This window comes from Manihot esculenta, chromosome 16 (genome assembly GCF_001659605.2).
Source record: "Manihot esculenta cultivar AM560-2 chromosome 16, M.esculenta_v8, whole genome shotgun sequence".
Taxonomy (NCBI): domain Eukaryota; kingdom Viridiplantae; phylum Streptophyta; class Magnoliopsida; order Malpighiales; family Euphorbiaceae; genus Manihot; species Manihot esculenta.
The window spans coordinates 2,739,672-2,752,499 of NC_035176.2; the positions used below are offsets into that span (position 1 = coordinate 2,739,672).

Consider the following 12,828-nt stretch of genomic DNA (forward strand, 5'->3'; position numbering starts at 1 on the left):
TCAATGGAATCTAATCTATTAGTCTTCTGAAATGACATCATTAGCTAGCAGCCACTTTATTCTTAATTATTCTTATTATCTGATTATCTTGATTTCATTTGTTAATTACTGTCCTCATTTGTTTTAAACATTTTAACTTTTTTACTATAATTTTAATTCTTCTGTATTATACAAAATAATATATCATTGCTTATTAATAAGTGTGGTTTTAATTTTATAAATTTTTTATTAATTTAAATTGAATGGAATTGGAATAATTAAAATTTTTAAAAATAAAAAATAAATAAAAAATAAAAAATTAAATACGACTTTTCTCTACAAATTATGGACTTAATAGTAAATTTGTCGTAGAAGGGAAAGGGGAAAGGGAAGAAAACGGAAACTTGAAGGGTAGTTCGGTGAATAAATTAAAGAGGAGGGCAAATAGTAGATGATAGTGGTAAGATCCACGTAACGATCATGGAAGTGCGTGGAGGCAAAGCTGAAATAAAACGGAAAGTGTAAAGTGGCAGACAAAGACACGCGCCAGTTAGAGAAATGCTACGCTCCACGACGAGAATGGATAAGGCGGAGATACACTCACGAGCTGTATTCTCTAATTTCGTGTTTTTTATTTCCATTTTTGACGAATATGCCCTTATAATTACCTCTTCATATTATTATTCTAATCATTTATTTATTTTCAACGATCCACCACATCCTTTACATTGTCCACGTGTCCCTCCCTTCTTTTATCAATCGGCTACGCTTTCAAGAACAGAATAGAAGCGCCTCCTAGAAGAACCCCACCCGAGAAAATAAGAGAAAATCCAATTCTTGAGTTAGAAAGGAGGGGTTTTGGTAGGGAGGGAGAGAGAGAATTTGGGGTTTTTTGGGTGTGGGTGATAGAGAGAGGAGAATCTGATTGATTGAATTTTGAGTGTTGAAGGAGATGTACATAGCTTCTATGAGAAAGTCCTTCAAAGACTCTCTCAAAGTGCTTGAAGCTGATATCCAACATGCTAATACTATGTAAGTTTTTCAATTTAATTTTAGAATTTTGGGTTTTTGAGCTTTGTTGTGATCATGGGTTTGATTTTTCTGGGAAGAAAATTTTTTGTTTTTTCTGGGCTTTTTTTTTTTAATCGTAATTGTTATTCGTTGCTTGAATGTGAATGCTAAAGTATCGATCCCCTCTTTCCCCTCTACTTCTTGCTGTTTTTGTTTGTTTGATCGTTCAAGTTTTTCCTTTTTGGGTCTTGATTACGATTTTATGATCAGGTACCATTACTTCTCTGAAAAATTCCTAAACAACTTCTATTATCTCTGTCTGGCAAACACACACACATAAGCACAGAGGCGTATTTAGTATGTTACAAGTCATTCTTGTTCCTGAAAGACACATTCTTTTGGGCGGCTTCTAAAAGGAGGTGGTGGCGTTGTGGTCCAATTTGAGTTTAGCGTTTAATAAATTTGGTGAATCGTGATGAGGTCTATGCTTGTATTAATCCGCAGATTCTTATGTTAAAGGTTTAATTTGTTTTTTTCCCTCTTGTATTTGCCTTCGCTTGAAATCGCATTCAAATTGGGAATTCTTCTGGTGGCTTGCATTTGCTATGGCAATTGGCAGCGTAATTTGTGTATTTCCCCTCTCTCACTTTGTTTTTTGGGGTGGTAATAGGGGAAAGGGGGTTGGGGCCTGGGGGATTGCCAGTATCACGTAGTCAGTGGGTTCCATTTGTGTTTGCTTTTATAACATTGTTTGAGATTTTTTTGAAGCTATATGATTAATATTGAGACCCTTTTCTGGAAACATGAAATGCTTGTTGAAAGGGAGAGAGAAAAGGGTCATCATCCAAACGTTCAGTATGTCATTATTTTTCAGAGCATTTCTGTGGTATTAGAAGTTTCCCTTTTGGTTTATAAATGGCGACTTCAGGGGCAAAACTTGTAGATAGAACAAGATGTTTACCTGCCCTTATAGTCTAAATGCTATCTGCAGCTTCTTAACTGTTGATTATATCAATTATGCTACGAAAGCTTTCCTTGTTTTTTTCCCTTTATATTCAATTGTTTTATTAACTTGAAAATTAAGCTAGTATTTTGCCAATGTTTACATTCTTATTGTGCAATGTCGTGTGCAGGGCGTCAGATTTTCCAAGGGAGTATGATGGTGCCTGTCTTCAGATGAGAATGTCATATAGCCCAGCTGCTCACCTGTTTCTTTTTCTAGTTCAGTGGTCAGACTGTCACCTAGCAGGCGCCCTTGGACTGTTGAGAATCCTAATTTACAAGGTTTATATTTGTTTGCACGGGAATAAACATGTGCATTTAAATGTTTTATGATGTCTTAAGTAAATGATGAATGGGGCTTATTGATTTGTATCTTGCATTCTAGGTTTATGTAGATGGCACAACTACCATGTCTACTCATGAAAGAAAAGCAAGTATCAGGGAGTTCTATGGTAAATTGCTATATTCTTTAGTTTTTGTATTGTGCATTTATTTATCTAATCTTTGTCCTTAAGCTCTCTTACCTTAACTTATCTATTCCTTCTGTGGCCAGCGGTTATCTATCCCTCTTTATTGCAACTTCAAAGTGGGGTCACTGATACAGAGGATAAAAAGCAGAAGGCAGCATGCATGGAGAGGTTCCGAAGAAGAGACGATGAAGAACGGAGACAGCTTTCAGAAGTTGACATTGAAAGGGAAGAGGAGTGTGGAATTTGCATGGAGATGAATAGTAAAATTGTACTGCCTAATTGCAACCATGCCATGTGCTTGAAATGTTACCGTGAATGGTACTTTCTCTCTCTAATTCGACATCCTTTTTGTTCTTGGAATTCTGATGAGATGCTTTCTTCTTCTTATTCTTGTTTTTTTTTGGGTTGCCATATTGTGTTGAGAACAGTGAATGCTTCTATAAACTTCTTTTTTCCCCCCTTTTCATTGCCCTTTTCTTTAGGAAAAAAATATTTTTTAGTTTTCATTATTGTATGAATTTCTTAGCTGTAGGCATAAATTAAATGAAGTTTCATGGCTCATGTATGCTGGGTTTGTTTCATTCTGATGCATTTGGACAGTCATGGTCTCTGACTTAATGAATACTCACTAATGAAAAAAGGTGTGTTTGCAATGGTAGTTAGGGACATTATCTGCCATTAAGTTTTTTCTTGAGCATGCTCCTAAATCGTTACATTGTTGATGGCTAAAATCAATTAAAGCCATTGAATACCCACACTCACACGCGATCTTGTTAGCAATCCAATAATTGTTAACTTGTTGAAATGTGTATGAATATTGTGAAATGTTTATATGTTCAAAAATTTTACTTGAAATTTGTTGATCTTTGGAGTGAACTCTATCCTTTAAGGAATATCATATTTTTGTGGAAATGTGGACATCTATGATGAATGTATGCAAGTGCTTGAAAGTAAGGCAAGATTCAGTAAGAGGGAACAAGTGATGCCGTTTAATGTTAACTTGATATTCATTGTCTTGATAACATCCCACATTTATTATACAGCTGGGGCTACTTGTTTAACCATTTCTGTTTGGAACTCAACATTAGCTGTATAAATCTGGCATGTTTTTCAAACATGTTATTCTATAGCATGATGACTAGGGACCTTTGCATTCTAATACTCATTATTTGCGTTCTCATTGACTGCTAATCCTATTGAACCTGATCTGATCTTTTTGTGCCCTTATAGGTGGTTACTACATACTCTATATGAGATTTATCTTAGATCTTTGAGACATTTATTGTAGTTTCTTCAATGGAAGTATGAAAGACTTGTCTGTACAATGTTGTTCCACAATTTAGGAAATTTGCACAAGTGTGTTTCAAAATATTTTTTTGGCTCATCCCACCCTGTAGGCTGTTGATTGCTGTATGAAGCTAAGGTTCTCATTGATTTTTTTATGTTCTGAGACTTGTTTTGCTGTTTGTGTTCTTCCTCTTATGCTTGTGTGTGCATGTATGTGTGTGTTCGGGAGGTTGGGAGAAATGGATCGGAGAGATTTTGTTTTGCACTTCTGCTGAGTGAAGCCTGGATTATTCATCGTGTGCCTGTCATAGGAGGAATTGAGGTCATGCTCGGTGGATGACTCTTCAAAGCTTGGATGTTGGGCAATTTATTTGGTGGAACATTGTTTGAATAAGAGCTGTAATCAAGATTCTTCAAAATGGAAACCTGTTCTTGCTCTAGATGCTTGTCTAGGTTGTGAATGTGCCTCAAAACGGTTAATCATGAATAGGAAGTTCATGGTAATGTAGATTTGAGGTGGGGGTGAGATTAAGGTTTGGCCGTTAAAGCAATAGAATCCCATATTTATTAGCCAATTCATTTAAGATGGACTTCACTTTTGCACCTTCACTGTATCATCTGCATCCATCTATGCAACTTATGTTCTTGAAATCGCCTCTATAGATTGGTCATTTTCATTTTTCCCCTTCAGCATTAAACATAAAGTTGGAATGCATTGTTTTGGCTTTCTAAAGGCAGCTTATTATCAATTTAGCTTGTCCGACAATGTGTAAAATGTTGTTTTTGCTGATTTCTGGGTGGTGGTGTTAATTTCTTTCATACTTATTGATGGAAGGATTTGTTGCCGTGAATGCAGGCGATCAAGGTCACAGTCGTGCCCCTTCTGTCGAGATAGCCTGAAGAGAGTAAACTCTGGAGACCTGTGGATGTTTACTGATAGTAGGGACATAGTGGACATGGCGACAGTGACGAGGGAGAATCTTAGGAGGCTTTTCATGTACATAGATAAGTTGCCGCTGATTGTTCCAGACTCCCTTTTTGACAATTATGATTCTCACCTTAGATAGGTGCCAACTAGAATCTGAAATCTCCATCTCTCATGGTGTTTGGATTATTAGTATTAAGCTCAAAAGAAGAAAAAGGAAAAAAGGGAAGCGCAAAGTTTAGGTTTTTTTTTTTTTCTTTTTTTCTTTTTTTCTTTTTTTCTTTTTCCTCCTGTTGCCATTGCATAAAAAGCCGACTGAAATTGATATGCAAATTGCAATTTCAGTGCTTTCTTCCCACTTCTGGTTAGAAGAACCCAACTTGAGTTATTTTCGTGAGTTGGTAGGTGAAGTTGAGACTTGAGATAGAGAATTAGAGATGGGGATCATAACATTGTATCTACCACATTTGTACATTCTTGTATAGCTTTCATATTTACGTATAAAAAGCTTTGCAATTTCCTCTACTCCTCTCTCCGTCTCTTTCAGAATTCATTCTCTGATCTATCAATGGGTTGCAGCCCAAGAATGCAGTGTAGCTTTCTCAAGTGATCAATCAATTCCATTACATCGATGATGCTGATTTTAGCCTATTTGAAAGGGACACCAGCAGGGGACGCTCTCCCAGTTTCTGGGTTACTTGAATTCAGGAATTGCGAGTGCTCTGGAGCTGGCTGTTAGACGTTATCGGCATCAGGCTGCAGAGATTGAAGGCTAAATCAAGCAAATGAGTGATCCTGATGGCTATGTATACGTCACCAGGTCGACATCTCAGAAGTTAATGTCAGAGTGTCTCCCACGTTCTTATGAGCCATGTGAAATCATTATTAGTCTATCAGAGGCGATTGAGCTCGCCCAAGTCATAAAAATGAAAGGCAAATTCCTCAAAAGGACGAGAGGTGGGGCCTGGTGGCACGTTGGGCCTGTGGTAGAATTCGAAACTGCTTGAAAACTATCAAAAGGATTTGCTGAAAGCTGTAGGCCACAGTGCTGCCGCTCCCAAAATCCAAATCTACTTCCAACCTGTAAACCCCTGCAAGTTGACGCATCAGCATTGGTCCACCCCTTCGAACACTTGGGTTCTTGGGCGTTTCTTCCTGCGCGTACGTGTCTTCACTTGTTTAAACGGCGCCGTGCTATTGCGTTAACCCTCAATTCAACGGAGGTAGTGTAAAGCGATTAAATCACACAATCTCACTTGCGCGTCACGACATTGAGTCATCGTCATCTTTTCCTCTTTTTATTTTTTCGTAATAATTTGCTGCATGCTTTCGTCCTCCTAGTTTTAAGCCGCACTCACTGGGGGAGGAAACGCCGAATGAGAGAAAATATCTGCGAGGGAAGAGAAGAAAACGAGAAAGCAGAGGCGAAGAGGAAGAGGAGACGGGGAAAATGGGCGGAGAGGAGAAGCATGAGGAAGAGGAAGGAGTAATGGCGACAGATTTCTTTTGGTCGTACACGGATGAGCCTCATGCTTCGAGGAGAAGAGTGATCCTCTCTCAATATCCTCAAATCAAAGAACTCTTTGGCCCTGACCCCTTGGCTTTCCTCAAGGTTTCCTTTGATCTTCCTCTCTATCTGCATTTCCCTTTTGGTTTATTTGGTTAGATCTGATATGATGTAATTGGTTTTATTGGCTTGACTTCGATGGTTGATTTGATTTCCCTACTTCTTTTTGTTCTTTTCATTTCTGATTGGATAATAACGTTTGTGTTAATCTAGATGTCTTGTGAGTTCCGAAATGAGCACTACTTTTTTTGTCAATTTCTGCTGGCCGGCATTAACCAATTTCATTGTTTGGACGATAACCTTGCTGCAGTTCATTCTGTAAACTCTTCAATTATCTCCCAAAATTTATCAGAATCGATATTTTCCTAATTCGTGAACAAATTTTCATGTATTCCCATGTCTTTATTGATATTTTTTCCTCGATTGTGATTTTGAATGGCCAGTTGAAAATTTCTCAGTTTCTTGATGTGGATTTCTTCAGATCTCCATAGATTATTTATATGTTTGGTTGAGTGAAACTCTTATTTTGCCAATTTTTTGTGGCGCCTGATGTTAATTTGACTTGTTTTATATTGCAATGAGGAGAATGAGAAACCTTGATTCCTTTTTTCTCTTGAAAATTTTTCAAATTGCTTGTTCTGCAGGCAACATTAATCTTGTTCATGCTGCAGAGAGACGACTTGGATTGTTTCTGATTGGACTAGAGTTTGTTTTTTCATTATATAGAAAAAAGTGGACTGAAAATTTTGACCGAGTTAATGTGATGCATTTTTCTAAGTAATTCTGATATCTCTAGCTGTCCTTTTCACCTTCTTTATTTCAACACCAAACAAACAAGAGTATCACTTCAACTAAATTTATGCACATATCTCACGTTTCATAACCTTATAACGCCTTCTACAGTATTAATTTTGTAGGTGGGCTTAATAGGTTCTACGCCCAAATTAAATAAAAAGTTTGCTATTGATTGACATATGTCTTAAATGATTTCAGTTTTACGTTGTGCAAGAACTTTACAATAACTGAGAAATCATAATTAATGACAAGCATTTTCTGTTTAACTTATTGTTTTGTTGAAGTATGCATATAATTTCTCCTTTATTTATGGTCCAATATGGTTCATGGTCTCAAACTTTTTGGTGTTTCAGGTTACTGTGGTTGTTTTGCTTCAACTTTGGACAGCCACATTACTTCATGATGCTGGCTGGCTTAAGATACTGGGAATAGCCTACTTCTTCGGGTCTTTCCTCAACCACAATCTTTTCTTAGCGATCCATGAGCTCAGTCACAATCTTGCCTTCTCAAGGCCTGTTCACAACCGGTGGCTTGGGATTTTCGCTAACCTTCCTATTGGCGTACCCATGTCTGTAACCTTCCAAAAGTATCATCTTGAACACCATCGCTTCCAAGGAGTAGATGGGATTGATATGGATGTCCCAAGCAATATTGAAGGCCATCTTGCGACTAATGTTGTCTCAAAATCTGTATGGGTTATCTTCCAACTCTTCTTCTATGCTTTGAGGCCTCTGTTTCTCAAACCCAAGCCCCCTGGTTACTGGGAGTTCATCAACCTTTTTATTCAGATAGCTCTGGATGTAATAATGGTTTATTTTTGGGGGTGGAGGTCTTTTGCTTACTTGATCCTTTCTACATTTGTTGGAGGTGGAATGCACCCAATGGCTGGTCATTTCATCTCAGAACATTATGTCTTCAAGCCTGACCAAGAAACATATTCCTATTATGGGCCCCTAAATTTTCTTACTTGGCATGTGGGGTACCACAATGAACATCACGATTTCCCTAGGATCCCTGGGAACAAGCTGCACAAGGTGAAGGAAATTGCACCAGAATATTATGAAGGTTTAGACTCTTATAAGTCTTGGAGCCAAGTCATATACATGTACATTATGGACAGAACAGTTGGGCCTTACAGCCGAATGAAGAGAAAGGTATCAACTATTACCAAGAAATCTGAATAGTTGCTCCCATCTTTGCGCTTTCTTTTTCCTCCTCGCCTTGTTGGCAATGAGTAGTGCTTTTTATTATTTGAGGAACAAAAGAATCTACAGTCTCTTAACATTTTTTTAATTTTTATTGTAGTGGCTGAATAGTTTTAGTTGATTATATATCCGTTTCTTTGCAAATAGCTTTTGAGAAATACTATGGAAAAGTGACTGTTGAAGGAAAAATATAATAATTAATGATAAAAACTAATCAAATAACTCGACTATATTAAATTTCTGAAAACACAAGTACTTACCTTGAAGTAAATGATCCCACAACATGACCAGTCTAGGAAAAAAAAAAGTTGGTGGAGGCTTAGAAATCCTAATTACAAGGGCCAGCATTTATTTCTACAAAATTCTGGAGTCTTCATCAATTCCTTATTCGTGTCTCATATTTGACTACTGAAGTGATATCCTCACCTCGGCAATCTGCTGCTCGAGTTATTTTCTTCACTTGTTTGTCTACAAAGGATTAGAAGAAAAGAAAAAGGTGTATGTTAAGTGAGAAAAATACCATATCTATACATAGGGAGAGAGATCGAGTAAGAAGCTAGATTTTGAAACAAATTGAAAGTGGTTGAAGTCAAATTCAAAATTGGCTCGGATCAATAATTCAAAGATCCGAGTCGGAGTCAGACAAGAACTTTTGATTTTAGTTTAATTCGAATCAGATTTAAAAGATAAATATAGTTTTAAATGAAGTTATAGAGAGATTTAAATTATCAAATTTTATCTTATTATTTATATTATTTTTAAATGGTTATTAAAAGACTAAATAAAATTATCACTCATCAAACTTGAAAATGTATTTAGTATTTTTTTATTCCAAGGCCAAATTTAATCATTTTACTTATAAAAAAATAGAATCAAAATCAAAACTGAAGAGTCTAATTTCGACTTATTTTTTGTCAGATTGAGCCGCTGATCCGATCTAGAACCAACCCAGTTCGGATCGATAGCAATGCTTGTATCTTCCCTTACCAACATAGATATGCAATTGAAAAATCTATAAATGACATGAGAAAGAATCCTTACATTCCATGTTCCATTATCGGAGGTGAAGTGTGGATTGCCGATGACAAATGAAGGTGGCTGTAAATGGTGATCGATCAACGGAAGCCTGGCTGGAGGGCATTCATTGTCACTGTCATAGTTGGATCCATAATTTAGTCCAAGAGCTCTCAAAGCCATTGCCAATAACATAGAAAATCCCTGCAGATGGGACATTAACAATTTTTGATACCTCACCAGATTGACATAAAAATTAAAATAAAAGGTAATTTATAATATAGTTTCTGAAATTTAATAAAATACATAAATTAATTGTTTTAATAATAAATAATTTAATCCTTAAATTTTTATTTTAATAATAAAAGTCATATTAAATTAGTCAACTTTATAAATATTAAAACTCTAAAAATTAAATTATTATAATTTAATAGTAAATTTTAACAGTGTTAAATCTTATAAATTACCTAATATAATAATATGTACTCAATTAATAGAGAATTAAAATACCTGAGCTAAGACAATTAACAAACCTATCCATTTGAACACATCAAAGTTTGATTCCACAAATTCTTTAAAGTCATGGAATCTTCCTGTTGGATCCTCAGGCAAATCCTGATAAAATTAACATTTTAATCAATTTAGATATTCAACAGAAATAATTAATATATAAAAAAATCCAATTAAATTACCTTTTCCCACTCAGAATTTAGGAGTATATCAGCTGCAAATGCTATTTCCAATAAGAGAAGCACAGAGATAATAACTGTATACTGCATATTTTATCAAGGTTTAACTATTTTTTTTTAAAAATATTATTACACTAAATATATAAAATTATTTATGAACTATTCGAGAACACAGTTAAAAAATTCACTTAAACTCACGAATTTAACCAGCTTGAATAAATAGATTAATTCACTGAAGAATATAGATTTAAATTATGGTTATAGTCATGGTTAATAAAAATAAAGCTGTAACAGTCGTAACATAATAATAATAACTATCACTAAGTAATTTTTTAAAAAAATTTGCACTATGTAATTTTTCAACAAATTTTGCATAACTCATAAAATGAAATGATTCTAAAGTTAGAGTATTACTAAGATTTCCAAACATCAAACAAAAGACATTCAATCCATCATTATTAAATATCTGTAATAATAATTAATTTATAACCAAAATAATAATGTAGATAATATGAATAATACTCTAAATTTGACAAAAAAAAAAAAAACACTTGGCATTTAAGCTTCAATTTGTTTTTATTTGAAAAATATTTTCTGCAAAAATATTTTTTGCAAAAAATATTTTTTAATGAGATAATTTATTTTTTATTATTTAATTTTAATTTAAAAAATAAAATTTATTAAAAAATTAATATATAAAATCTTTAATAAAAATATTAAGGCGCGAAAACGCTAAAAGAAAAATATTTTTTGTGAAATAAACAGAGTTTAATATTAATTTTTTTTAATAAATAAGTAAAATAAAGATCAATAACTCAAATTTTATAAGGTATAAATGTATAGAATTAAAAAGATAATTGCTGATTTCAGTTTAAGAGAAAGAACTTTTGATAAGTGAAATATAGTAGTATAAAACTTCTCAATCTAAAAAAAGAAATTTGAGTGGTTGCTCTCATATGACTTTAAAAAGAAAAGGCAACGAGCTTTACTATTATTTAACGGTAAATAATGGCCGTTGCAATAATAAAAACAAACTTTTCTTTGTCTGTAAATAATGTATGTAAAAGTAATGAGAGAGTAAAAAATATATAAATAGTAAATTTTAAGTAGTATAACGGTTTTTATTTAAAATTATGCTAAAAAATAAATATTTTACTTAGTATTAACATATAATTAAAATAATTATGACTTATCATTAATTTAAATTCATTGATATTGCATTCGAATTCTAACTACAAAAGATAGTTATCAAGCCAAACTAAAACATTTTAAATATATCATACAGTTTGATTTTCGGAATCTCGAGTCCGGACTCGAGTTTAAACTCGAGTTTCGGAATCTCGAGTCCGGACTCGAGTTTAAACTCGAGTTTCGGAATCTCGAGTCCGGACTCGAGTTTAAACTCGAGTTTCGGAATCTCGAGTCCGGACTCGAGTTTAAACTCGAGTTTCGGAATCTCGAGTCCGGACTCGAGTTTAAACTCGAGTTTCGGAATCTCGAGTCCGGACTCGAGTTTAAACTCGAGTTTCGGAATCTCGAGTCCGGACTCGAGTTTAAACTCGAGTTTCGGAATCTCGAGTCCGGACTCGAGTTTAAACTCGAGTTTCGGAATCTCGAGTCCGGACTCGAGTTTAAACTCGAGTTTCGGAATCTCGAGTCAGGACTCGAGTTTAAACTCGAGTTTCGGAATCTCGAGTCAGGACTCGAGTTTAAACTCGAGTTTCGGAATCTCGAGTCCGGACTCAGTTTAAATTCGAGTTTCGAAATCTCAAGACTTGATTCGAGTTTAAATTCGAGTTTTGAAAACTCGAATCAAGTCTACCTCAAACAAAACATCATATTAATCGTAGTTGGCTCCATTAGATATATTGTTTCAGTTGCATCAAATTTCATTACAAAAGCATCACTGGCTTGTAATAAATGAAGAGATGAAATTTGAAAAAGGATACACAAGAAAGGCAGAAACCATTTGAGCTATCAGCAGAAACATGGCCTATGCATGTTATAAGGCACAAGGTAATGCCAATGCTAAGAAAACTGTATATAAACCTGAAAATTTTTCATAGACAACAATGAACAGAACAAGAAAAATATCTCCATTAACTCAAAAGATCCATACAAAAAAAAGGTGAAAAAATTGCTGAAGAGGAAGAGACACATACCATGGAGCAGTAGAATCATACCCATAAGCAGATGATGAGGCTTCTTCTATGTCTCTCTGCCAGACTCTTACCATCCAAAACCCATATAGAACCATTGCAATCCCAAGAATTCCCATTACTGAATTTACCATTTTCAGTATTGATCTCAGCAGAATCTTTGCAATTCTTCCCATTGTTTCTCACTCTCGATACTCTGCACACTTAAAAGAAATATTTCAAGGGAGTTTATCAAATTATAAAAAAAAAAAAAGAAAAAGAAAAACTCCCCAAGTGATATTATATAACCAATTTAAGCTTAGCTCGACTTAATCCAGTGGTTAAAGGCCTAATTGACCCAAATTTCCTAATTATATATATATATAAAAGCAATTTGAGTTTGAGATGAAGATGGGTTGTAGAGAGTTTGATAAAGTTGAAAATTTTGAAAGAAAAAAAATACTAATGAAAGTGAAGTGGATAAAATTAATATAAGCTCGTTTTTTTTTTGGTATAAAAATGAATTTAAGGGTTTAATTATGTATGATTAATTAGGGTTGTGAATTTTGATGTAAATATTAAATTAATTTGAATATTATTTTTAAAAAAACCCAAAGGACATGGTTACCAAAATTTGAAAATGGGAAGGAAATTTCTTGGAAACTGTATGTGTGCTTCCTAATTTTTGGCTGGACTCACTTTTAAACTCCGGCAAGTATCTGATTTGTCCTGTTTCGCTTTTGTAT

At 34.4% G+C, this 12,828-nt stretch overlaps 3 protein-coding genes across 3 annotated transcripts; 2 read left to right on the top strand and 1 right to left on the bottom strand.

Moving 5' to 3' along the window:
- Positions 1 to 753: 753 nt before the first annotated feature.
- Positions 754 to 5,199, top strand: LOC110603436 (E3 ubiquitin-protein ligase AIRP2). The gene is made up of 5 exons (XM_021741166.2): positions 754 to 1,011; positions 2,124 to 2,274; positions 2,378 to 2,444; positions 2,546 to 2,780; positions 4,606 to 5,199. Exons 1-5 carry the CDS (start codon positions 932 to 934, stop codon positions 4,814 to 4,816), a joined length of 744 nt encoding a protein of 247 aa, XP_021596858.1. The 5' UTR covers positions 754 to 931; the 3' UTR covers positions 4,817 to 5,199.
- A 146-nt stretch (positions 5,200 to 5,345) lies between these two features.
- Positions 5,346 to 8,385, top strand: LOC110603435 (sphingolipid delta(4)-desaturase DES1-like). The gene is made up of 3 exons (XM_021741165.2): positions 5,346 to 5,897; positions 6,016 to 6,286; positions 7,390 to 8,385. Exons 2-3 carry the CDS (start codon positions 6,125 to 6,127, stop codon positions 8,218 to 8,220), a joined length of 993 nt encoding a protein of 330 aa, XP_021596857.1. The 5' UTR covers positions 5,346 to 5,897; positions 6,016 to 6,124; the 3' UTR covers positions 8,221 to 8,385.
- Positions 8,386 to 8,438: 53 nt separating this feature from the next.
- Positions 8,439 to 12,611, bottom strand: LOC110603437 (tetraspanin-19). Its single transcript, XM_021741168.2, has 6 exons — positions 12,107 to 12,611; positions 11,894 to 11,993; positions 9,948 to 10,028; positions 9,766 to 9,870; positions 9,283 to 9,459; positions 8,439 to 8,709 (listed from the first exon to the last, which is right to left on the bottom strand). The coding sequence occupies exons 1-6, from the start codon at positions 12,277 to 12,279 to the stop codon at positions 8,698 to 8,700; spliced, it is 648 nt and encodes a 215-aa protein (XP_021596860.1). The 5' UTR covers positions 12,280 to 12,611; the 3' UTR covers positions 8,439 to 8,697.
- Between the last annotated feature and the right edge of the window lie 217 nt (positions 12,612 to 12,828).

What these genes read in the sequence shown, in the direction of transcription:
- LOC110603436 (XM_021741166.2), top strand. Translation starts at nt 932, where the DNA reads ATGTACATAGCTTCTATGAGAAAGTCCTTCAAAGACTCTCTCAAAGTG. An exon ending in ATCCAACATGCTAATACTAT is followed by an intron (nt 1,012 to 2,123) that starts GTAAGTTTTTCA and finishes TGTCGTGTGCAG; the next exon opens with GGCGTCAGATTTTCCAAGGG. An exon ending in AAGTATCAGGGAGTTCTATG is followed by an intron (nt 2,445 to 2,545) that starts GTAAATTGCTAT and finishes TTCTGTGGCCAG; the next exon opens with CGGTTATCTATCCCTCTTTA.
- LOC110603435 (XM_021741165.2), top strand. Translation starts at nt 6,125, where the DNA reads ATGGGCGGAGAGGAGAAGCATGAGGAAGAGGAAGGAGTAATGGCGACA. An exon ending in ACCCCTTGGCTTTCCTCAAG is followed by an intron (nt 6,287 to 7,389) that starts GTTTCCTTTGAT and finishes TTGGTGTTTCAG; the next exon opens with GTTACTGTGGTTGTTTTGCT.
- LOC110603437 (XM_021741168.2), bottom strand. Translation starts at nt 12,279, where the DNA reads ATGGGAAGAATTGCAAAGATTCTGCTGAGATCAATACTGAAAATGGTA. An exon ending in TAAATTCTGAGTGGGAAAAG is followed by an intron (nt 9,871 to 9,947) that starts GTAATTTAATTG and finishes TAATTTTATCAG; the next exon opens with GATTTGCCTGAGGATCCAAC. An exon ending in TGTTAATTGTCTTAGCTCAG is followed by an intron (nt 9,460 to 9,765) that starts GTATTTTAATTC and finishes TCCCATCTGCAG; the next exon opens with GGATTTTCTATGTTATTGGC.